This window comes from Microplitis demolitor, chromosome 1, assembly GCF_026212275.2.
Source record: "Microplitis demolitor isolate Queensland-Clemson2020A chromosome 1, iyMicDemo2.1a, whole genome shotgun sequence".
Taxonomy (NCBI): domain Eukaryota; kingdom Metazoa; phylum Arthropoda; class Insecta; order Hymenoptera; family Braconidae; genus Microplitis; species Microplitis demolitor.
In genome coordinates, this window is record NC_068545.1 from 4,156,855 (window position 1) to 4,184,481 (window position 27,627).

A 27,627-nucleotide genomic window follows, 5' to 3' on the forward strand; every position below is an offset into this window, starting at 1 on the left:
CCATTTTTTATTTTTAATTATTTTTTTGATTAATTTTTTTTTAAATTAAGTGTGCGCATCTCTGTAGAGAATTTCTTTACATTATAAAATCTCACAAAGTTTTTCCTACACGAATCAACTCTACAGATAAATTTTTACATCGCAACAACTCTACAGAAGATTATTTTCACATTTTTCCATCTCTACATGAGAACATCTCTCATATTAAAAATCTTTACAGAGATAAACTCTACAGAGATCACCTCTAGAGCGATCATTTTTACATGGCGCCAAGTTCAAACAATAGAATTTTTGTTTTAACATTTTATTAATAAAGTTGGTTTATTATATAAAAGAAAAAATTAATGAAAGTGAAATTAAATTATTTAAATATTACAAAAGTGATGACTCATCCCGACACAAATAAAATATATTAATAAAATGTCAAAACAAAAATTCTACTGTTCGAACTTAGCGCCATGTAAAAATTATCGCTGTAGAGTTGATCTCTGTACAGACTTTTAATATGAGAGATGTTCTCATGTAGAGATGGAAAGATGTGAAGATAATCTTCTGTAGAGTTGTTGCGATGTGAAAATTAATCTGTAGAGTTAAATCGTCTAGGAAAAAAATGTGAGATTTTATAATATAGAGAAATTATCTGTAGGGATGCAGCACACCCTAAATTAATAGTCAATACAAATTTTCGAAATAAAGAAATATAATTTATACAGTAATTATTATCGTGATTAATTAATAAAAAAAGAGGATTAATGTAGAAAATATAATAATTACAAAGTACAAAGATTTTGAATAATATGAGTGATTAATAAAATTTATTTAATTAAATTAATTAAAATTTAATTTGCATTTAAAAATAATATTTTTATTGCAAATAAAAATAAAAGTAATAATTTAAATTATTGAATTGATAATTAATTTAAAATTTATTATTGACAAGTAAAAAAATTATTTATTTATAACAATAAAAAAATAAAAATTTTCTACATTAATCCAATTAGAATAGTATTTTTAAAATAAAAATATAAACAGTATATGTATAAATATTTACAAACGGTCTAAAAATAATTAAATAATTAATAAATAAATTAATTAAAGAATAGAGTTATTAAATATCTTAAATATTGTTCGGCCCGCCTGTCTTACATCTTAAAATTTGGAATTATGACGTCGCTCTAGAATTTTTCTATGCGTAGATAACTCCATAGCAATTCTCTTCTTAAAATATGTCTATCGTAAAACAAAACTATCTTTGAATTAATTACTCCAAAAAATCTATATTCAAAACAACTCTCTTTAAGTTCAAACTTTACTCCAAACTTTTCTATACAGAATTCCCAAAAAGTTGCAATAAAAGTAAAAAAAATGGTCATTAATATTTTCAAATAATTTTTTTTTTTGGCTCATGCCTGAATAATTCTGGTAGAAGTCAAAAATGTTAATAATTTCTAATCAATTTCTTTTTTTTTAAGTTCTTCAAACCCAAAAAAATACCAAATCAAATTAATTTTGTTCAAAAAATGAAAAAACGCGCAGGTAAAGCTTACCAGTTGAAAAATATTAACTTTTGAATTTTTTCAAAGTTTCAAAAATGATCAACTTAAAGTTCAGAATTATCTGAATTTTTGAAGTTCACTATCATGAACGTTTTTAGAACGAATTTTTTTTACACGGATAGTTCTGTCTTATGGTGAACATATTTTAAGAAGAGAAATGCTATGGAGTTGTCTGCGCATAGAGAAGTTCTAAAGCGAGCTGTCATAAAACCAAAAATTTGATGTGAAAAAAAAAACCATGATGAAGTTCGTACTCTGTCAATTAAGAATAAAGGTAATAAAGAAAATAAACATAAAAAAATAAGTAATGAAAATAAAAATAATAGCGATAAAGAATGTAAGGCAATAAGAACTGTAAAAGGCTAAAGTTGAGATTCAGGTGACAGAATTACTTACAGAAACATAATTTATTATGATGAAGTAAAATAATTGATATTATTAAAGATACTGAATCGAATTGCTTGCAATTAAATGCTCGAATTAATTATCGTCATTATATATCTCTTTGAATCGAGCGTATGAAGATAAATAATTAACAACTAAATGCAATTATAAATAATTAAAAAAAAAATTTAATTAAATATAACTAAAAATTGGTATTCTATTCTATAAATGTTGGCTATTGTTAAAATTGTTCAACGCGAAGCTTTGTCGTAATATATGAGTATATATATATACATATTATATATTAATATATTCTTATTATTAAAAATTCCATTTCGCGTTTTATTTTAAAAAATATCAATTGAAAGTGGACATATATACATAATATTTACGACTTAAAGCTATTTTTACGTCCAGCGAAAAGTAATTTTAAACGACAAAGTTTCTCGTAATTTTAATTATAATATAAAATGCAAGTTCTATTTATTTGTCGTAATAATTTAATTTATTTAAAAAAAAGAAAAATACAAAAAAAAAAAAAATGGAGTATATACGACAAATTTATAAGAACGTAATTCTACTGTGAGAAAATCGAAGGAAAATAAATTCATTCGATTTGTTGCGAAAAAAAAAATCGGCACTCTGTACTTGCGATCGAAAATTTATTTAATTAAATAATTATATTCTTTGATAATTATAAAAAGTTTTTTCGACGGTAGTATAATTTCATAAAAAATTGAATTAAAAATTTTTTTATGAAAATAATTTAAAATATTTTGAGAATATTTAAATTTTTTAGTTAATGAGTTAAGTTTTTACGATCGCAGGATAAAAAGAGTGACATTTTAAGACAATACTACGATTAGTTACACTTATACTTCTAAATTTAATCTAAATATAATAATAATATCAGATTCCGAATAATTGATTATCGGTAAATACTAAAATGAATATTACGATAACGATAATTGAGAAATAAATTGTGCTCTATGTCCATTGTGTATTTTTTACTTGTCTATTTTTATTTATTTTTTAATCTTTTTTTTGAAAAAATTTTTTCCTCATAAAATAATTATTTATTTTATAAACAGGTCATTTCACCAAATAAAAATTAATTTTAGGTCTTATCATCTTTGATTCTGTCAGAAGATGATGTAATTTACTTTGTATTGGTGTTGGAAGAATGGTGGTTGGAAGATATAGAGAATACAATATTTGGGATCGAAAATACACTGAAAAATTTCCAACAAATTTTACTATGGGCGTATTGTAACAACGGACCATAAGAAAACTGGTACAAAATTTACAAGTATCCCATAGTAAACAGTATGCGCAGACGACACAATTGGGACCTATGCGCATACGTTTACTATGGGTCACTTGTAAATTTTGTACCAGTTTTCTTATAGTTCGGGGTTACAATGCACCCATAGTAAAATTTAATGGGAATTTTTCACAGTGTAGAATAATATTTGTAACACTTTATTTAACTTTATTCAACAATGAAATAAATATTGAAACAATTCAAAATACAATAACAATAACTGAATGAACTTAAACAAATTAATGTATATATTTGAAGTAAAGTGATCGTCACGAGAACTGAATTGACACTGAGGATAATGGTTGCTTGTAGATCCAAAAGTACAAAGAGTACCTGAGGTCATAAACTGGACCCTTTCCAGTTACTCTTCTACGCCTACATATATTAGTGTATATGTTTATGTAGATGTATTGGTATCGTTGCTATATACCAACAGTTGGAAATGATCGTCTGCTTGAATTTATAAGAAAATCCAAAATTTTTGAGTTTGGATCCCGGGTCAAAAATAAAACTTGATTTAGGCTCGTTCGACCTGAATTCGCTGATCCGAGTCGGAAGAAACGATTTTATTTTTCAATAAAATTCACAAACCTATCGTATGGTAGAAAATTCATTTTCAGATATATGTAATATATGTATCTCATATAATAATATAACTCAAAAAAATTTATTTATTTATTTATGTGTAATTTATAGTACGAAAAAACGATAAAATTCTATTCGCACAATCATTTGTAGAGTTAACCAACCCTGAGACGTGATTTAACTGACAGGGGTGTGGAATATGTTGCACAATACATGACTCTCTATTCTTTAGCCATAATTGTATCCCATATTACCCATGGGAGTTTGGTCACCGACACGGTAACAAGGAATACCATCATCATAATATCACCCTCGTATACTTTTCTTAAATGAGTTTTTTTTGTCGTGTATCTTCAAGACCTGTAAATAGTTTTTTGATCTTTTCATCAGTCGCCAAAAATACTTTAACATAATTTAACTTAATACTCAATACATTTTTAATATCAGTAATTTTGAACGATTGTTTATAATAATAATTCCAAATTAAAATTATTCGTAATTTTTTTTTCGAAACAGAGTTTGAATAAATAATAATTACGTTCAATAAGAAGTGTAACAAAAAAGACCGAGATCATTTCTTTTCGATAAGAGATCTGTTTTTTTTTATTTTTTCCTGTGAGGATAAATTTTTTAAAATGATCGTCTAACTAGGGGACGGTAAATGCAGAGTAGAGGGAGCATCAATATAAGCGGCTTACCTGCCGCAATCAAAATATTAAATACCCGCTTAGAATGATTCTATTGTCAAGAGAAACTTTTTACATTTATAAACGTACATTGCTATTTATTTCGACTCTTTTAAAAGATGAATAAACATTTTTTTTTTTTGATAATAATTGGAAATAATTATTTTTCTGATTTTTTTCCATTCAATTATAGATTTCCTTGCCATCTTTGTATGTTATATTAAACACAAATGAAGTGTCATATATTACTGAATTGTGATTTGCTTCAAGATGATAAAGAAATGTCTTTACTTATAAACTCAATTTCTCGGAACATTAGTCGGGATGATGTTTTCGGGAGATACTTTTCAAGGATTCTATTGTTAACTTTTCGTAGGGATACATTTAATCTTATACTTAAAATTCAATGTAATCTGTAGTAAATTTAGTTTATTTAAGAATTACTTTTTTTGTATATATAAAAGTCATACATGTAAATAATGTTGATGATCTAAGAAATAATACACAGAAAAAAACTAAAAAGTGTAGAAATTAAAAAATTATCTAGATAACTTACACAGTAAAAAATACTGTGCTAAGTGCAGTCTGTATTAAATTTTTAGTGTTGATTTTGTGTTGAATAATTACATTTCACTGGGTTCGAAATTTGAAATTGATCTACTATTTAACATTTTAAGTTAGTATAACTTTCCCATTCGGGCCCATTATAATATTAATCATAAAAGTTTGCGTAGATAAGAAAAGGGACGATTTGTAGACAATTATGCCCGCATGTCTGCTGCTTCCTTTAGCGAAGAATGCATTGAATTTAGGTACAGGTATAGATCATTTAAGATAATGACATTTTAAACCTCATTAAGTATTGAGTACATTGTTTATATCGTCTATTGACTAAAATATATATATAGATGTATAAAACACCCTTTATATATAACTTAAATACTTTATCTGTTTGGCGCCGATAGTGAACAGTTGGTAACTAAGTTCACATTAAAACATTTATGAAAATCTATTCCGTCAAAGAATTCCGTCAATGATTTTACAATATTTTAAACTGACTAAAAAGTTTACAAACATCTGATAAATCATATATATTAAATATTCTACTTTATTTATTAAATATTGATCTTCTACATCGACTAAATATTTGATAAGCTGCTAATCAATATTGAGTATAAGTTTATTCATATTTAATAAACACGTATTAATTATTGATGTGTGAGATCTGTACAGTTTTGGACGTCGTATTTCCTAACCTAACATACTGGCTGATAAATGTGTTACAGTTAATTAATTGTTTTCATGCTTGTTCAAATAATAATTAAAGATACAAAAAACAGTGATATGGAAAAATTATTAAGAAAATGGAACTTGCAAAAATTATTTATAATTTTGATATTTGTGTCCATATTTATTAAGATTTAATGAAATATTTATCAACCCTGATTAAAAGAAACAATTTGAAACGATTTGTAATGTTAAACTTCCATAAGAATGGCGATTCAAAAGTATTCAACGTATTCAAAAGCATAAAAAACTATTTAAAATTTTTTTTTTTTTTTACGCATTAGATTGCAGCATTTAGATGCAGCCTTAAATGTATCATCCTTTAGACTACATACGCATGTTCTCGAAATATTCGACTGACTTTTTTTTCAATCTAATAATTTTTTTCAACAGCAAATACTGTCTCTAAAATGTTTTGGAATTCAATAAAAACATGGAATTTCATCAGTCCATTTTTAGTACAAGATTTTGTAGAATCATGTTTTCACGCAATGGATTTCCATAAACATTTCAATTTCAACTTGGTTATCAATTTTTCACTATCGACGCTAGACAGATGAAGAATTTAAATTATATATAAGGGTGTTTTGTATATCTATACATGTATTTTAGTCAATAGATACTATTATATAAACAATGTACTTAATATTTAATGGGTTTTAAAATATCTTCACCTTGAATGATTTATACCTATACCTAAATTCAATGCACTCTTCATTAGAGAAAGCGGCAGACATGCGGGCATAATGGTCTCCGAAAAGCCTCTCTTCTTATCTACATAAATCCTTAGGATTATAATGGATCCGAATAAGAAGGTAATAAATGTAGTATTTCACTGACCTTTACTATTAAGAGCTAATTGCTGATGTTTAAGTGCAAATATTCTATTGGTTCAAAATCCCCTCCCTTCATAAAGTATTGCAGTGCATTTAACCATCGGTCCCAAAAATTTTAACATCATTCAGTTTCAAACTTTCAACCAAGTTGTCTCTGGATTTAAATACAAGCTTTCAAACTCTAAGTCAAAAGTGGTTACATATTGAAAATTTATTTTCATCATGGGTGTTCAGTGCATTTCATCAAGTCCATGTGATATTCAAACTGGATTCAAACGGAGTGCTGATACTTTTGACGTTGAGCATGATGCTCAACCAAAAAGACCCAAAATCGAAGAAGTCAGTGAAGTCGCAACATCGAGCACTTCTTCACTTCTTTGTGAGCTGGACGGCAATTTAAACTTCCGTCCAGTGAACTTCCAAAGGGTTAGACCGACCATTACCGTCAATATCAAGACGAAAATGGTGCCCATCCCGAGGAAGGTTCCGGTGCCTCAACCTGTCATCGTCGAGAAGGAGGTGGAGCTGATCACAGTTCCTAAGCACGTAAAACCAGCTCTCCAGAATCAACGATTGCGAGTCATGGAACCAGTTGTCCAAAGCCACGAGATGTCTGGGCTTTGCTCAATTATGTAAGAAACCATGTGCGTCTTATTGTTTACTTGTAAATATTTTTTTGTATATATATATTTTTTTTTATACTATTATTGCTAAGATTAGAGTAAAGAAAACTAGAATTAATTAACAGCAAATTATGTCATTTGTATATAGAGTTTTTTTTTGTGCCAACGTTTTAATTTTTAATAATTACTATTAGTAAGCTTTTTTTTTTTAAATATAACATTATTTTTTTAAAGTTTTTTTATATGTATTTTTTTTGTCAATTTTGTAAATAATTTTTTTTATAAGATTTTTTTTACGTTTCTATTTTTTAAATAAAAAAGTATTTGTTAATTCTGAAAATTTTTTTTTTAATACTTAAAAATAGTTTCCAAAATTCCTCCAATCCCATCACTTGAAATAATAGTAATTATTTACTATAAGGAAGATAATTTTAGTTTATTTTATTATTTAATTTTAGTTAGTTTTAATTAATATTAATTTTTTTTATAATTTTAATTTACTACATTTAAGTATCACTCCTTATTTATTAAGTTCAAGATGAAGTACCGTCAAAAATTGGGATTTAAGGTAATTATAAAATATTCATATTTATTTAGTTTGACAGCACCGGGTAGTTTGATAATAATTTTAATAATTTTTTTCTCCATAACTACATTGTAAATTCTAAAATAATTTCATTAGTAGATGCATGGTATCTAGTTCAAACTATTAATATTTTTCTCAATTTATCTAAATCGTCTTATTAAGAAGGTTAATTGTAAGTTTAGGTTTCACTATATTTTAAAAAATTAGTAGATGTATAGTATATTCATCTTGAAAATTGTATAATTTCAAATCTTAAAGTTGCAACTTCCATGGAATTTTCGATACCCATCAGAAACGCGTGAATCTTCTTAAAATTTTTTTGTTAAGCCCCCGAAAACAGTATTTTCTTAATTACTCCCACCCCTTCCGCTATATTATCAAAAATTTTTTTTTTCATTGAGATTTAAAAATAGAATTAATTAAAAAGGTTTCGTATTCCAATTAAATTTTGATAGTTTTTATAAGTATTCAATATATGACATTTACGATACGATAACGATTTTATTATAATTTTTATTACATTTATATATAAGATACAGATAATTAACATTAGTGTTATTTATCTATAATGTATGTCTAACGTTATGAATAAGTAATAATATTTATTGATAAATAATAATAATAATAGTTATTATTATTATTATTATTATTATTATTACGATTAATAAATTGATTTAATCACATTACATAAAAATTATTCGATTGATTTACCTACACTCGGCAGTTTATCACTTACAATTTGATTGCTAATATGAGCTTACTGAGAATTTATTTAATTTCTCGATTTTTCATACATTTTTTTTTTTTTTAATAATACTCTAGATTTATTTATTTTTAATACTATATATATAAATTATTAATGATCGTTTTGAGTCTACAGACAGCTCATAAATAATGAAATAAAATTTTTTTATAAGTTTACATAAATTGTGTAGAATAAGCCGTAATCAAGATCGAAATTTAATTATTTTTTATTATTAATAACTATTTTTTTTTTATTACTACTACACTTGAGATAATATTTACAATAGTAATGATATCTACAGGTTAATATATATATTTTTTTATTCATATATTATTATTGACTAGAATGATGACTAGAGAAATTAAGAAATTAATTTTTAGTTAAAATTTTTTTTTCAATTTGAAACTAAAATTTTATCACTCGAATTTTCTAAGATTTTAATTTTTATATAATTTGAAAAATTTATTAAGTAAATAATAAGTTTTTATTTAATAGATTTAATTGCATATTTAAATTTTTGGTTATGGTTAAATGATAATTATCATTATTATTATTATTATTTTATATTAATTCGTTGAAGTTGGATTATTGTTTACTAAATCATAAAACATTGTTTTTGGTCGACAAGCTGAGCAATCTGGAATGGTTAACTCACGTGTTTCTGCATCTGTAACAATATGGAATGATTATTTGTACATTGTAAGAAGTTTTGATGAAAAATGGCGCCCAGAAACTTTACACGGCCATGCAGCGCCAAATAACAGTGTAATGGGTGTGATTTCAATAAGGTCTAATCTTCTTTATTTTACAACATTTCATGTTATTTTATTTATTCATTCATATATATATATATATAGGGCAGCGGGGAAGGGGGGGAGGTACCTCCAAAGTTTTATAAAAAAATTTTTTCAAAAAAATGTTTTTCAAACATTTCAAAATCACTTTAGAAAATGGAATTGAGCATTTTTTCGAATTTTTTTTGTTAAACTTTTTAAAAAATCGAGAATCAGTAGAAAAATATTAATGACTTCTATTTTATGATAAGAAACTAATAAAAACAATTTTTTTTCCATAATAATCATGTGCAGAATAATTTTTCTTTATGTAAATTACTTATAAAAAAAAATTAATTTTACTCCATTTTGCCGGCAAAAATGAAATTTTTTTTAACGGCAACTAAAAATTGTGTCTATTTAGTTTGAATGTCATTAAAAAAAAAAAAAATAATTTAACGTATATTTGAGTGTTTCAAGAAGGAGTTTTACAAAACTTAGTATTTTCTGAAGTAACTCGTTTTGCCCTTCCCAACCCTATAATTAGTGTTATTATAATTTTGATTCATGCTCAACAAATGAGCATTGAACATGTTTTACTACACTGTGAAAAATTTCCAACAAATTTTACTATGGGCGCATTGTAACACCGGACCATAAGAAAACTGATACTGAACTGATGGTCCGGGGTTACAATGCACCCATAGTAAAATTTAATGGAAATTTTTCACAGTGTACTTAATCAATAACTGTATTAATTTTATTCAGATATTAAATAGTATTTTGAACATTTGAATATTTTTATCATTATTTTTCTTAATGCTATCACGGAGAGAAATTTCAAATAAATATGCCTATGCAGCGTAATAATAATTACATTACTGTATAGTATGAGTGAAACCGCTCTTATGTGAGTGTTTGTACAAACTATAGAGTAATGTAATTATTACTATGCTGCATAGGCATATTTACTTGACATTTCTCTCCATGTAAATTATTATGAATTATGCATTTACACGCTTGACGGTGTAAAAATTTTTAATTTACACCGCCTAAATTTAATACAATATTTAGTATGATTGTCACACCAAAATTTTTACACCGAATCCAAAATTTTTTTATAGTGTATAGGTCTGTAAATATTAATATAAAAAAATTAGAATACATTTATTTTTTATTAACATAATAAATATATATCACATTTTTATGAGTTCAATAGATGACGGAAGTCATATATTAATTTATGTAAGTATCATAAAAATTTCTGATTATTATCCAATAATTTATTGTACATTGTGACACCTGTATTTGTAGTAAAATAATATTTTTACGTGCTTTTGATTTAGATTACATAATAGATATACAATTTTTGATGTGCCATTAGTGTAAATAGTTAATTTTTTACGTCATAAAAATGGTATTTATTCTCAAAGCCAATGTCTTGATAAATAAGTATGACTTATCTTATTATCTATCATTATAGTACAGTAATTAAAATAAATAAATTCGTTGGAAAAAAATTGAGTATAGTGAAGACGGATTAAACCCGGAGTGAATGCGGATTTAAATAAAATCCGTATCCACTCTGAAATCACTTCGTTGAAAAAAAAAATTACAATTCGTTAAATTGCAATTAATTATTGAATTTAATAACGATGACTTTGAAATGTCAAAATAATAAAAATAGAACATAATTAATAATCAAGATTTAATTTACTTATATTCATTAGATCAAAGTTACCTTGTATCAATAATATATCAGTCATTAATAGTAATCGGAAATAAATAGTACTTGAACCGATATTAATAATGACAATAATAATTGATAGTAAAAATAACAAGAACAAATCAAACTAATTACTACGATGACGTCAAATAATATAAATTATTAGTATTTAACTAATTATTATAATATGATATTAAGTAAATTTTATTATCAGGAAATAATTAACTTCATTTATATAAACATTAAATTTAATGAGTAATAAATATAATTGATAAATATTTAACAGCATTGAATTATTGTATCAAAATTCACACACACATATATATTATTATACATATATATGATTTGTACATGATTGCTAAAAAATAAATGACGTAAATTAATGTAGATCATTTGCAATTAATAAACCCCTAATTAATAGGTGTATAAATTTTAGTTTAACACTGATAGAAGGCGTTATTAGTATTTAAAATTATTTCTTATTAGTACTTAAGAAACCATGCCTTAAGAAATAATTTTTTATCTATTAAGCTATTATTTCTTGAATAGTAAGAAGTGATTTCTTAAGGCATGGTTTCTTAAGTACTAATAACAAATCATTTTAAATGCTAAGAACGCCTTCTATCAGTGAAATTATCGGTAGTTAAACATTTTGTAGTAGCACTATATTGCCGATAAGATTAAATGTAAATATATAAACAATATTTGACAGCAGCAATCGTAAATATTTAATTATTAGTGTTAACACGCGTGTGTTACAGCTGGAAAAATAAATGACGTATTTTTATTTATGTTTCAAACTATATAAATTCGTGTCATTCATAACATAATATCATAGTACAATAAACTCTTCGACAGATTGATTACATTCAAAATTATATAAAAAAAAAAATTTTAAGCGCTAGTATTTAAAAATCGTATAGTTTTACTGTTATCAAATTGAGGCCAAAAGTATAGATAAGATTTTTTTAACAGAAGTATATATATTTATTAATATTTATTTATATGTATATGAAAAGTACTTTACAATATTTAATAATTTAATATATACACTTGAAAGTAAGAAGATCATGTGTTACTGTTTTTCGCATTATTTATTTGAAATTTTTTAAAAAATTTAACGATTAATTATATAATTTAAATAATTAATCGAATAAGTTTGAAGAATATTTTCAATAATTTGACGAGCGATTCTACATTTTTTGAAAATTGGAATTTCTTATTTTCACAAAAATACAAAGGAAATAAATACAAAATGTACAGACAATTGTCATTAACGTGGATACTTTTATCCATTGCAATTATCATTGCAATTTTTGATTCTGTTAACTCGGCACCGTAAGTTTTTGTATTCATATTATTTTTATGAAAATTTTTAGCTTACGCAAAATTTTATTTTTTAACACAAAAAAATTTTGTTTTTAGCCGACATGTGGATAAACTTGATTCGACGTTGGATAATCATATCTTTGATGATTCGCAAACAAAAAAAAAGATAACACTAGAAGAAATTCATCTAAATGACTCACAACGAAAGTAATTATATATAAAATATATATTAATATATAAAATAACACAATAAAATCATTGACAGATTATGACTTTGTAGATATTTCGTATTAAGTTGGTAGTTAAGTGTTCTAAATTTAGATGTAAACGCAAAAAATATTTGAGAAGGCATAGAGTATATAATTTTTTTTATTAAACGATATATTTTATTTCTGGAAGCTTAAAAATTCTAAATTATAGAGTCATATTTTGAATTTTTTTAATTCGCTTTTATAGTTCCCGGTAACTATCCCAAGAAATATGAAGGCGTGTAAATTTTTTTTTTTTTTATAATTTAAGAATAAGTAAAGAATTTATATTAGTTCTAATTAAACATAAAGTAGTGCTTTAAATAACTCACGTAAGTCATAAAAATGAATTATTACTCAATTGGGTAATTAACTGTTTCCCTGATTACTTATTAGTTACCCGACCGGGCATTTTTTCCGGCCCGTCTTAAAACGCATTACATTCTAGTCGAGCGATATCTCAGGCCCTTATTTCAAATTAGGCAAATTATATGAAGCCTAGTCAGATGCCCGAAATAATTTGTACCAGAGACGCTTATGGTTTTCGGGGTTGATTCCGGAAACTATAAGAGTGTATGAAAAATATTGAAAACATGAAAAATTAATTTTTTTTTGTACTCTCTGGTTGAAAATACTGATTGAAAAGAATTAAGAAGCGGACACTCCACCCTGTTTAGAAAATCTTATAGAATCCAATAGTTTCTTACAAATTCCCATAGACATTTTATAAGAATGAATAAGTTCTATGAGAAGTGCTATAGTTAAGTATAGGGCCTTTTACCTTGGCTATAAGAATCTATCGGACTTTTTAAGCAGGACATGCAAACTGTATATCTATATATACAAACAAAAGAATTGAAATTATTGAAAAGAATTTTAATTTCATCATTTTTAATTCTTTTCAATCAATATTTTTAAACAGGGCTTTTTTCAGAAGAAATTTTTTGTTCGGCAAAAAAAAAAAAATTTCATATTTAAGATGTAGATAACTTTAATTTTTTATTTAAAAAATGAGGTTATAAGTTTAAGACGCCAGGCTTACCAACTTTCCTCTAATTGTGTAAAAAAATGTGTGACAAAAAATAACCTTAAAAATAATTTAAAAGAAATTTGTTTATAGTGAGAATCAAATTTTTTAAAATGATAATATTTAATAAAAATAAATATTTTTTAAAATTAATGTGATCTACTACTCTAGGAATATCCATATTCCTAGAGTAGTAGATCACATTAATAATGTTTATTTCACTTTATTAAAGAAAAACCCTTTTTTTTTTTAGCAAACGTTCATATTATCCTAATTTTGGACTAGATCGTGGCTATACAGCTTCTCTATATGGTCAACATTTAATCGGAAAGTATGCAGCAAATAATATATATGGTCCAGGCCGAAGGCGTTAAGAACAAAATATAAAAAACGAATATTTTTTTTACAATTACTTTAAATTTTCTAATGAACAATTATATAATATTTTCAATGTACAAATAATATCTAATGGAAAATCTATTTTTATTAAAAAAATTTATAATTTTCATTTTTTTAAATAGTAATTTAAGTGACTTAATAAATAAAAATTTAAAAAATATGGGTGTTAGTGTTTGTGAACAAATTCACAAGTTACAGTTTAATACTTTTATTAAAAAATTACTTTTGAATTTGAACACTGACTAAAATTTTCCACAGAACAAAAAATTTCTTGGGGACTAAGAAATTTTTTCTAGTTTTAAGAAAATGTTTGTCTTCAATTTATGTTAAATATTTCTTACTCCAAGAAATCCTTTTTTTTTGTATAATTATAAATAACTAATATCAAAAAATAAAATTGAGAAAAATTTTATAATAATATTCGCTAATTATTACTCATTAGAATACTGTTACAGTTACAACTAATAACTATATAAGTGATTATACTATTTGATAATTATGTACTCAGTAAAATCCAAGAGAGAATCATCTTATCGTCACAGATTTATTTGAAACGCGTGCGCAGATTAAGAACATTTAATCCCGCCCCTGTATAGTAAATTTGAGCAAGGGAGCTCTTCTGAAAGACAGCCGGCTGCCTCGTTATCACTCTGCAGTGATATCAAACGCCTCTCATCATCTCTCCAGTAAACACTTCAGTTCTGACTAATTACACCGATTAAGCGTTAACGGACATGCTTTATTGTTTTACTCCAAGTATCGAAATGAAGTATAGTCAAAGAGAACTTTGATTAAATAATAATAATTAAAATTGTTTTTTTAAAATTTACTTACTTTTCATTACATTTATATTTCGGTAAAATGTATTCGCATTCCAATTATCCAAAGCTTTCGGTGATGGAATAGTTGGCTTTACATCATTAATTGTTACACTCTCTTCAGATATTTTTTCCGCTTCTCGTTCCTATGGAACAAACAAAAAATTTTTTTTAGTTTTCAAATTTAATATTAGATGCATGTGTCTGAAGTGTCAAGAATAGTAAAGACATATGTGAATTTAGTAATGGTTCATGTCAAAACAGGACTGAGTACTGTTCTGGAGGTCAACTGCATGCCCATACTGCATGGTAACCGGTTTTTTTCAAATATTGATTATAGGAACGGCATCCATATATATTATGGTAATCATTCCTATAATTATAGGTATAATTCACATATGGTATCGGAATAGTTCCTATGGAATCATGGTAATCGTTACCATGTAACTATGACAATGGTAACCATTACCATGATATTATAGTAAACATTACCATACTATTATGGTAATTGTTACCATAATATTTAGAAATTATAATAATTTTTTTTTTGTAACAAGCGTTTTTTTGTATACTTAAAATTTTGTAATATACAAAAAAAAACTCTTCTTACAAAAAAAAAATTATTATAATTTCTAAATATTATGGGAATTATTACCATGATATTATGGTGACCATTCCCATACTATTATGGAAACTATTTTCATAATATTATGGTAATCGTTACTATAATATAATGGTAATCGTTACCATAATATCATGGTAATAATTCCCATAATATCGTGGTAATAATTTCCATACATTATGGGAATGATTAACATAATATTATGGTAACCATTACCATAATATGATGGTTATGTTTACAATAATATTATAGGAATAGTTACCATAAAATATAGGGCTTATTCCCATATACACTTAGGAACCATTACAATGTGGTTATAGAATCGGTTACTATTTGCTTGTGGGAACTATTCCTATGAGTATGGTAATCATTACCATGATTCTTTCACATACGATATGGAAACTGTTACCATAATGATAGGAATTGTTCCCATACTTATGGAAACTTTTCCCAGAAAGTATAGGTCTATATCCCATAATCCCAAGTAATCATTACCATAACGGTATGGGATGATATCTCATAAACGTACTAGGAACAGTTACCATAATTTTCTCTCCATGTACGTGTTAAGCAATGACTTACTCCTGTTCTAAAATGAATCAGTCATTTTAAAATATATTTTTCCCTACATTTTGCGTCGATTACTGCGCAGAACAGTAACCAGTATTATCTATTTCTTTCCATATATACATTTTTATAATAGTATAGTTTTTTTTAACTACAAATAGTTATTTAAATTTTTATCGTAACATTTTGATTAGCTCTTTATCTAACTTCAACGATAAATAAATGTAATTATGCACCATTTTTATTCACATATTTATATTTACATTAGCACATAGATTACATAGATAATTAATGATAATACTGATGGTGATGTACATCCAGTAGTTTAATTAATTAAGATCACTGTGACATTTTGATTAATCTGCATGCAGTTAAGTCATTTTTTAATTATACTTTAAAATGGATAATTCAAATTATATTAAAACATTTAATTAATTAGTTTATTTTATCTTATGGAAAATAATCATAAATTAGATGTATGCTAATTAATTAATACAATATCGGGTTTAATTTTTAAACATGTTAAAAAGACTATTGACTAGACAGAGGAGAGACGTAAATTTTTTTTATACGCTAATTATTTTTTATTGTAAAAAGTATTGCCATGAACTTTATTTACGAAATTATAGCCGTGAGTATATATAAATATAAATATAAATATAAATATGTTTGTGTATATGTGTTCTAAATATGAATAATAAATAAATAGATTGTTCCGGTTTCACTTTTGTCACGCAACGATTCATTTTTAACGAATGCCATTACGCTGTAAAATAAATATTTATTATGTTTTCACACCAAATGTTTAACAAAAAAACATTTTTTTTTATTTTTTATTTAACTATTTTTTATATAAAAAATTTGAAAATTTTTTTTATGAAAAAAAAGATGCTTTGTCTAAAAATATGAATTTTATTTTGATTTTTTATTTACTTGTTTTTATACTGGAAGATTATTACGCTTACGCGATGCACGAGTAGTGATAACGATGGCGGAAACGCTAGTTAAAGCAAATTATTGCCACAACGTATCTATAGTTATGGTTTTTAATTATTCAGAGGTGTATTATCATATAGATCACTATTTCTCTAAGTTTATGATTACACTTTTATTTTACTTTGTACAGAATTTACAGTCTGACGTAAATTAAATTTATATATATTTTATAAACTTGTTACCATAAATTATTTAAAAAAATATAAAAAAATGGAAAAACAACACGATTGGGTAATTATGCAGAAGTACACGCGAAAATGATAACTCGGCAAATTATGTGTAATTAGTAGGGAAATCTGGGTCAAATCGAGACGCTATATTTTTTCTAGTCCGGGGTAAAATGAGACACTATTTGTAAGACGCAAAAATTGCTTTTTATTCAAAAGTCATTCATCACGATTTGTAAAAAATGAGGCAAGTTGAACAGATCAGTGGGCGTCTATTAAATTTATTTTATTGACTATCGGATGAAGTTGAATCGGAGATAAAATGGGCAGAAATTTTTATAAAAAAATTTTTTAACTGGAAATTTTACATTGGACGCACTGTAAAAAAAAAACTTTTTTCTATTTCGAAAATGGTATGTTTTGCCCCAGGTTATCCAAATACATTTTTTTGAATCCGAATGTGTGAAAGTTGCAGTTTATACTCGGTACTGCCATTCTAATATACCCTATCCCACATTTGGGAAATTTTTCAGGAGACGATAAAATCTTTTACGGTCGGCAAAGAAAAATTATTTGTATTATGCTTACATTGGTACACTGTGGAAAATTCCCATTATATTTTACTATGGGTGCATTGTAATCCCGGACCATAAGAAAACTGATACAAAATTTACAAGTGTCCCATAGTAAACGTATGCGCATAGGTCCCAATTGTGTCATCTGCGCATACTGTTTACTATGGGATACTTGTAAATTTTGTACCAGTTTTCTTATGGTCCAGTGTTACAATACGCCCATAGTAAAATTTGGAAATTTTTCACAGTGTATAACCTACAAATTTATTTTCATGTTTTCATGAAATACAGGCACTTGTAGTGAATAAATAATTTTGAATTATATGCTGTAAGAAGAGTCAAAAATTATGCAGCATTACCTTCTTACTCATGTCGTTAATTGCTTCCTTAAAATTAACTTAAAATCAAAAATGTTAAGCGTGACTAAACCTATACGAATATGGGATACGACACTTTAGAATGTGCGAAAGTCTGTGTATGGGATACGACATATTAGAATATTTATTTAAAAATACTAAATAAACAATTTGACCTCTTAAATTTTGACATAAGCTGCACATTGTTACAATGATGTCATTTTTCAAAAAAAGTGGAAATGCCAAATTTCATGGGATACGACGTATTAGAATGGCAGTATCGTACTGTAATTATTAAAATTAAGTCTTACAGCTTTTAAAGAAAAAACAAAATTGTAATTAATCTGCTTAATTTTAAAAAATGAATAAAATAAAAATTTTTTGTATAAGATTGACAGCAAAGATAAATATGATTTTTGATGGGTTAAAAATTATCATGCTCTCATTGTTTGAATTTGCCAATAAATATAAATTTATGTCACGGCTTAAAAAATGTTGCAGTTATTATCCGTAACATATGTTTTAAAAAGGGAACACGTAACATGCCACCTGTTCTGAACGAATAGAATAGAAGGTCGAGAATACGATTCATTTGATGAGCGATATGTTTTGACGGGACGAAAGCCAAGTACATCCAACGAGGTTCTATATATCCTTGCCGTGTCAAATTACATCACAATAGATTGTACTGGCTGAGGATAGAAGGAATGGGATAGAAGGGTGTAGCAAGCAATGTCCCCTCAAGCTTCTTCCACTTGGTATACAAAAACATAATTACTTCAAATCCCACTCTATGAAAGTTTTATCACGGTTATATTATGTATATATGTACTATATACTATAATAATAGTTATTCATAATATGACGACTCTCCACGCAGTCCATTAGACAACTAAGATAATTAATGTTTGCCCGGGTAAACAGTCAATGCTTATATTATAGAGAATATATAGGTAGATTACTTTGAATATGTTCTATATACATATATACATCCACAGGAAATCTAAACGATATTTTATTGGAAATATTTTATAAGAAATTAACTTTAAAGTTATATATATATATATATATATTTTCAAAAAATATTTTCAAGTCTCAGGAATATATCAAGCAATCTAGTTATTTGACAAGTGAGTAGAGTTATAAATATATAAATAGAATATATCAAAAGGAGAAATTCCAAGCATGTAACCCCAAATGATAGTTGGACGCGGGTCATTATTGCCGTCGGTACGTGACGTTTCCAGTCTTTGGTACAGCTTCCGTACAATGGGTAAAGTTTGAAAAAAGATAGAAACAAAAAAAAAAAAAAAAAAAAAAAAATAAGAAAAATTTCTGTTGAGAAGGAAAGAGATAGTCGCTATCGTATAAGCTATTGAATCACTAGATTACCACGCGCGAAAGCTAAGTCTAGAGTTTCCACTTGTGGATGAGTTCCGCGTCCGCCCATTTGTAACTTCGCTCACCCGGCAAAGTAGGTATAACAATTCAGCCCTCTCTTCTCTACATTTATATGTATATGTGTATGTACATTCATATACATACATATACTCCATGTACAGTTTCATCCCCTCTAAACTCTGCAGCATCCCTTGCTGCAGAGATTTCCTCTTTCTCTTCCTCTATATCGAGAATTCAACTCTTTCCTTTCTCTCTCTCTTTCGTTCCCTCTCTTTCTCGCTTAATCTATCTTTGTTTCTCTGGTATTCTGTCTACCTCTCGGACGACCCCCGGGGGCCGCTCAATTGTTTCAGCCCCGTTGATCCAATAAAGGATTATGGCGAAACAATTGTAGCGTGCGCATCAGGATAGATTTTACGTAAACGATAAAAGTTTCTCGAGCGTCTGCATCATTCGAAATTTTTTATTGTATTATTTTTATCTTTTTGCCTATTGGTGCAGATATTTTGGATGTCTATTGGTATACAAAAAAAATATCTATATAGAAAGCATAGATACATATACATATACATATACATATATATACTGTAGTATAACAAATATGAAGTAAAATTTCACAGTTGAAAAACCCAATTTCGCGGGTATTGTATCTGTAAAATAGTAGAGATCGTGAATTAGTTACAATGGCGCGGCGGTGTCTGTTCAGTTTGAAATACGAATTTTTCAATAGTATTTTCATTCTATTGTATCTGAATAATATCATTAATATTTAATACTGATATCATATATACGATAATAAAACTTTTGTACGTAATAATTTTAATATCATTGCTTTTCAAATAAAATTTTACCGCTTAAACAAACAAATATTTTATTCTTTTCATTATTTTATATTTACTTTGAAAAATTATTGACTCTTGTTATAGAAAAAAGGTCTAATAGATTTGAAATAAAAATTAATAGGCTTTCAAAATGATAAGGAAAATATTTAGTCAATAATTTATGTAATTATTCAATTAATTTTTTGGTAAATCTAAAGGCAATTTTAAATAATATATAAAAATTGTATATATATAGAGAATTAAATTTAAACCACCAAGTAGGCCTCTTCTGTAGAGCGGAAATATTTTAATATACAATCGTGTTAGTCGTATAAAGTCCACTTGAATAAACTCATTCTATTATTTTCATTTCATTACTATTGGAAAATATTAATTGTACTCTCAGGATTATATTTGTACATGATAAAGCTTTTTCTTCAATTATAATTGTTTTAATTCATTGAGTTTAATTGAATTTTTGGTTTTGTACATAACCTTTTTTTAGTTTAACAAGAGTGTGATAAGTGATAACTGATAATGGTGGAATTTATGAAATGGAGAGGAAGTGAAAAAAATATTTTACGGTAAAAAGAGTGAATAGAGTAAGTTGAAAACCCGCGTGTATGCAATCGGACAGATTGAAAAAAAAATTGAGGATTTTAAGATAAATGATTTGAAATAATCCTACTGTTTATCAAATTCCGAGACAAAAATAACTTGATTTTGACTTTTTTGACTTCCTTTTGATTTAATTATCTTGATTTTGGGCACACGTAATTTTTTTAACTTCAATCCCGGGTCAAAAATAGAACTTGATTTAGATATGGTTTACCAATTCAAAATTTAGAGCCATTTTTTGCAAGATAAGTTTGACTTTTTTTACGGAGGTATGAAATCCATTGAGTTTTCGCCTTGGTTTAGACTTAACTGGCTTACTTAGTCATGATTAACTTAAATTATAAGACGAAAAAGTAAAAAGCAAGTCAAAAGTAAAGTGAATGACTATCGTGCTCGAAGTGAAGACGAATAAGTTGAAACTAAGATGAAAAAAGTTATAAAAGTTGACAAAAATTAAATTTAAGTCGAAAAAGTCGAGATCTCATCGAAAAATCATCGACAAATCGATAATTTCAAAAGAAAATAAGGTGAAGCGAACCTGAATCAAGTTTTATTTTTGACCCGGGATATGACTATGTTTTTAACTTAGGAATTTAAGTCGAATTCAAGTTAAATTTGACTTATTCGATTCAAAAATTCAAGTCAACTGTCAAACCAAAATTACATTGACTGGGATTTGACTCAAATGACTTAAATTTAAGTCAAATCCAAGACAACGTGACTTAAATTTAACTTAATTGGCATAAGTCGGTTTTTAGTAAGATAACTTAGTCAAAACCTAGTGTATTCTAATACTCAAAAATGTGTTTTTTATTTATTAAAAAAAGAACTTAAACTTGACTCGCTTTTGTCATGCAAGACTTGCTCTATTTTCAATTTTATAAAAATTACACCAAAATCAAGTTATTTTTTCGACCTGGAACGGCACACTGGAAAAAATTCTGAGTCCGCAATGTCAAATATAATTTTATAATAAAAAAAAATTAACATTGCTTCAGATGTAGAGGCTTGAAAAAAAAAAAAATAAATAATTGATTATACTTAAGTGTTTTTTCGTTTACTTGAAATCAATTGAGATGAAAATCTAACAGTCGAAACTGAAACCTGCTGGTGTTGATTATTACTAAACATATTTTGTTGTTTTTTTTTGACATGAGTATTTGCGTGACAAGTTATTTCTACTGGGATTTTTTTACTTGGGTTATTTTCTATAGGAAATTATGTCTAGGAACCGTTTAAAGTAACTGATGAAAGCACATCATGTATTCCCCCTCGCTTTTTCCAGGGCTTATTTTGTTTCATTTTTTTTTGTAAGCCAGTAAATAGATATGATTTTTTTGAATTTAATAAGTATAAACAGAAACATAATAAATATCGAGGATAAAAAATATATTAATTTTTTTTTAGTCTAGAAATTTATTAAACTTTTTTTTTAAAGATTACGACAATTGATAAATTGTAAGAAGATTATAATATTTTATTATTATAAAAAAAGCAAAATTTTTTGTATCTTTAAAATATCAATGAAAAGTCTTGTTATAATAGATAACTAAGTGAATTTCATGTACAACAGACTTGTTATTAGATACAATTTCAAAATAAACGACAATAAATCAAACGTTAAAAGTCACATAAGGTATGTTCTGTCCTTATGTCATTATAAAGGTCAGATTATGACATTTTGTTGTTGAAAAGCAGTCTTCAATTAAATTGATTTTTATTTTAAAATGCCAAAGTAATTGATACTTATTTATGTAAAAAAAAAAAAAGTTTGTATCATACAGGAAATTTTTATTAAATTATAAGAATTTTCTGTGTATAAAAAAAATTTGTTGTAGTGAGTAAAAATTTTTTCTTGTTTTAAGAAACTTTTCATTATCAATTTCGAATTTAAAATTTCTAAGGAGGAATAAAAATTTTTCGCGCCAAGAAATCATTTTTGTGTACTGTTCAAATTTCTGATAGAAGAGAATTCAAATTGAAAGTAACTAATCAGTAGATTGAACACGATAAAAAAAGTCTGTGAATGGTAAAAATGAGCGGAAGAAAAAAAGTGAAAGAAGTGTAATTCTTACATAAAAAAAGAATTCCAATAGCTCTTCAGATGAACAGGGTGCAATTAAAAGTTAAAAGTTGTGGTAGAGAAGCTAACTAAACTGAGACGATCCTTTGATTTAAATGCTTCCATACCACGGACTCCCTCTTAGTGGAATTCAAACTTGGGAGTGAAGCTTTCGATTACGTGACGCCAGTTAATTGCATTCGATTCACTATTCACATACATTTACAAATATACATGATAAAAAATTTACACCCGTATCTTCATCGTATTTATTTTCTTTCCGATACCATTTTATCTCACCATATATGTGATTTATTTGTTTGAAAATTTATCTGTTGAAAAAATTCTTGAAAGTGAATCAATAAGAGTACTTAAAAAATAACTCGTTCACATTAAACTGTAGATAAATATATGAAAAAGAAGAAAAATACAGGAAGAATAAAAAAAATTTATTGCTTTGTAAGATTAGAAAAAGACCTTTCGTCGATAATGTCTAAAAACGACAGTACAGTTATAATAAAAGTAGATACTCTCTCTTACGTATTCAGCGAAGCGACAAATAACTCCAAATAACGTTTGGGGATTACTTAGTTACCGCAATACAGTTGTGGCCCATTCGTAGCACAGCGTGGTAACTAGGTTTAAGGGTACGTACGTATGTCCATGCACACAAACATATTATGTGTGTTGGTCAACAAGAACGAGGACACTACCAAGTGTTCCATGTACACTTGGGACCCTGTGATATATATATATATACATGGACATCAGGCTCTTTATCCCTCACATTCGACACGTTCACCGACAAGGGGAATTGAAAAGCCGTCTGGCCATCCGGGACAGCTTATCTGGGGGCTCTTCGCCTCTTCGCCTACATCATCCTACTATACAGGTCCCATGAACCTTTATGCAGCAGGTTCTTTTTAGTTTGCTATTTAAACAAGATCTAATGATAGCTTTTTTTTTGTTTAATTTACTACAGAGCTTTTGAAATTTTAATATTCATATTTTCATTGTAATTTCGTTTATATATGAGTTACGATATTTAAAACATCCTGTACAACAATTTTTATAAACGTTGCGAAGATCAGTGGAGAGAAAAAAAAATAATTCGTACTTAAGATTTCTGTAACCGCGAAAAATGAATCATATATAGAGCATATATGAAAATTGTCATATATGATTCATTTTTCATGGGTAGTGTATAATTGTGATGTGATAAAAAACTGTTGGAAAATTGATGTCAATTGAAGATCGATAATTTTTCAAATTTAGTGTTCCCTTGACGGAACACAGTAAATGGAAACTTTACCCACGTTTATCTCTTAAATAAATGAATATTTTTGAAAAATGAAAGCCTAGATTGCAAGATTGTTAGATTACAGATGCATCGAAAGTCGTTTTTAATTTTTAGTCTTGAAGTTTTGACAAAAGCTACTGTAGCCTCCTTACGAAAAAGTAAACTTGATTCGTAATCTTTGACCCAAGAAACATAGAAACTAATTGACAGTAAATGGAACATAAGAATGCATACGGACTTCCTATATTAGCCAAAGGATTAATACTTGAAAATTAATTATACAGCAATATCTCTAAAATTGAACATTTGGCAATTGAAATAGTAAAGAGCCATGCGATTATACAAAATTACCATACATTAATTATGAAAGTATGTATGGTACGAAATGTAATATTTGCGGATGAATATTTGCTAGTGTGATTTCTGTGATAGATCATACAAAGTTTGAATAGAAGGGATATTTACCTACACAATGATTATCTCGATTGGTTGTTGGTCAGGTTAAGCGAGCAGCAGTTAGACCGCAGGGCAAATTCTACATGGCAAATGATGTATGCTCTTTGATCCTCTTTTTTGAAATATAAAATAATGATTTATATAATTCATTACAGTTATTTCTAGGAAATTATAGTGTCATTAAGGTAAAGACCCTGTTCAATTGATATACGGAAAAAATAGTGGAAGAACAGTTTCAAGTATCAGCAAAGTCCCTTTACTTCGGAACTGTAAAAATTACATTATTTTTGAGACGCATCAATTATTTAGAAATCATTACAGTTTCATACAAGACTTTTTTCAGTTCTTAATACACGCAGAAAATTTTTGAGTAAAAATTATCCATAAAGTTTGGTACTGTAAGAACTTCTAGTCAGTAGTTAAATTTTTACTGGTGTTGGGAGAGATCGCACTTCATTTACATGCTATTGAGTAGTACACGGAAAAAAATGTTGACTTGAAATATATCAATTTTTGTTACACTATTGACCAAACTTGAAACAGGAAGTGAAGCATCCAAAAAATTATTACAGTAGACTCTGGTTATAAGTTACATCGGACGCTCTGCTCACTCTCACGTCAATTTCATTTTGTCCTGAAAGTAAGAGTATAGACAGAAACATTGCTTATAACCAGAGTGTACTGTACGCTCATATGAAAAATTATTATGCCACATCAAAATTATTATAATGTATAAAAGTAATTGTCAATAAAGCTTGTCGATATAAGTTTCTCGCACGTAGTAAGTATCATAGATGCTTCACTTCCTGTTTCAAGTTTGGTCCAATGAAGCTGAAGCTAGCGGCCGTAATAAGTAGCGGCCACGCAAAAAATTGTTGGTCGCTACTTATTATGGCCGCTATCTTCAGTTTGGTATTTCATTCATAATAAAGTATCATTCAACTAAAAAGACATTGTAAAATGGAAAATGTCGTATCTTTGATTGTAATTACTGTATTACAAGTAGTAGTCTCGATTACTACAGTATAAACTATCATACTTTGTTATTTTGATACAAGGGCCGTTATTGCATTAAAAAATGTCATTTTTTCCAATGTTCTTCTTTCCATGTATTGTATGTGAGTGAGTATAAAGTAATGTACATCACAACTTTTGGTGAGCGACTATGGGTACACTCAACGAGCGTATTTTAAAAATTAATAATTAATATTTTAATATAAAAATAAATATAACGCATATAAAAAAAAAAAGAAATTAATTAAAAATTCATAAATTTACTACTTTTTTTTTAGCCTCGTTATATTTTTATGCAATCTAATATGTAAGAAGAGGGATAAAATTCATTCAGTTAAGTAGTAAAAACTGTTTACAGTAGAATGGTGTATAGGGTCAAAGTATTCCCCGTCATTGGGAGCGGTAAGTTTCTAGTTACACGTCACACAAACACTCGATCATTGTCTGACGCTTCGAAGTAATCGAGTGTATCCAAAAGTATCTAAAGTACGATAATATCAAATTTACTAGAAACAATTGACGCATGCGCTCTTCTATTCTATTCTAAATTATATTTATCATCTACTTTTATACTATTATATTTATTTCACGGGATAATGGCTATGTCGTGAATGAGGTCGCGTGCTAAAGGGTCACATGCGACACTACTCTATAGTACTGCCAACCGTCACACATCGACGTGATTGTTCAAGTACCACGTACTCCATACTCTAGTTCCAATAGTATTATATAGGGTTCTGTCATTATTATATCATTTGCTGAACATTTTTTAATATATGTATACAAATATTTTGTATTAAATCTGAAAATATTTACTCAGTAATATTTATAAAATGACTAGAGTAATATAAACATCTTTGAAATTAATCTATAGTTTTTATATACATTTTATTATAATAAATGCAAGTCAATTAATTTTAATTGAATTAAATTAAACTTCCGTTTTCTACAGTTTTTACACTTTATATATTTCCTAGGGATGTGCGAATCGAATTATTCGAAAATTTTCTAATTATTTGTAACTTTTCAAATTAATTTGAATTTGAATTTGAATTAATTTGAAAAAAGATCAAATATGATCTTATATAGACTGAATACCGGGTAAAAATACTTATGTCGTATCATATATGATCATATTTAATTATATATAGCCAGATATGTGCTTTTTTCTGGGGTTACTTGATTCGAATCGACAAAATTATGACCAACTTCAAGACATTTAAATAAAATATTTTTAAAAACTTACTGTTTCTCTTGGGGGACTCCAACACTGCGGCGAAGAGCTTTTTTGTGAATTATTATTATTCGATGCAGATGTGGTAGTCCGTAAATTATGTGGAGATGTTGCCGAAAGATCGTCATCCTCGGTAGTTTCTATGTCAACCTCATCGTCAGAATCATCGGTTTTGTCGGCAGTAACCTCTGAAGTAGAATCTTGACGTTGTATCGGCTCAGCTATTGGTGATGGTCGGATTACTGGACGGAAAGCCGATTGGTGAAGCGGTGAGGCTGCTACCGAAGGCATTATAGGTTCAATTGTTCCTGTGCCACTCAATGTAGATGGTAAATGTCCTGAATTTTTTAAAAATAAAGCGTATAATATTAAAATTAAATCTAATTTAAATACGAAATTATTTTTTATTTACTCGGGAATTCAAGTTCATCAAAAGAATAAAAGTGCTATTTGTTTTTTTAAAATATCTCAGTAAATATTGAATTTTCTGAAAAATTACAAGAAAC

At 27.0% G+C, this 27,627-nt stretch overlaps 1 protein-coding gene and 1 long non-coding RNA gene across 2 annotated transcripts in view; one reads left to right on the forward strand and one right to left on the reverse strand.

Moving 5' to 3' along the window:
- Positions 1-9,178: 9,178 nt before the first annotated feature.
- The window catches only part of LOC103575051 (SKI family transcriptional corepressor 2), an 87,771-nt gene continuing 69,322 nt past the window's right edge, over positions 9,179-27,627 (reverse strand). The window contains exons 7-9 of the mRNA XM_053738096.1: positions 27,134-27,459; positions 14,949-15,078; positions 9,179-9,279 (exon numbers count right to left, since the gene is read on the reverse strand). Coding sequence (XP_053594071.1) covers positions 9,179-9,279; positions 14,949-15,078; positions 27,134-27,459 — 557 coding nt within the window. The remainder of the gene's footprint in view (positions 9,280-14,948; positions 15,079-27,133; positions 27,460-27,627) is intronic.
- LOC128667961 (uncharacterized) lies at positions 12,378-14,148 on the forward strand. Its single transcript, XR_008403852.1, has 3 exons — positions 12,378-12,449; positions 12,537-12,647; positions 13,969-14,148. It is a non-coding gene; the product is annotated as an uncharacterized LOC128667961 (long non-coding RNA).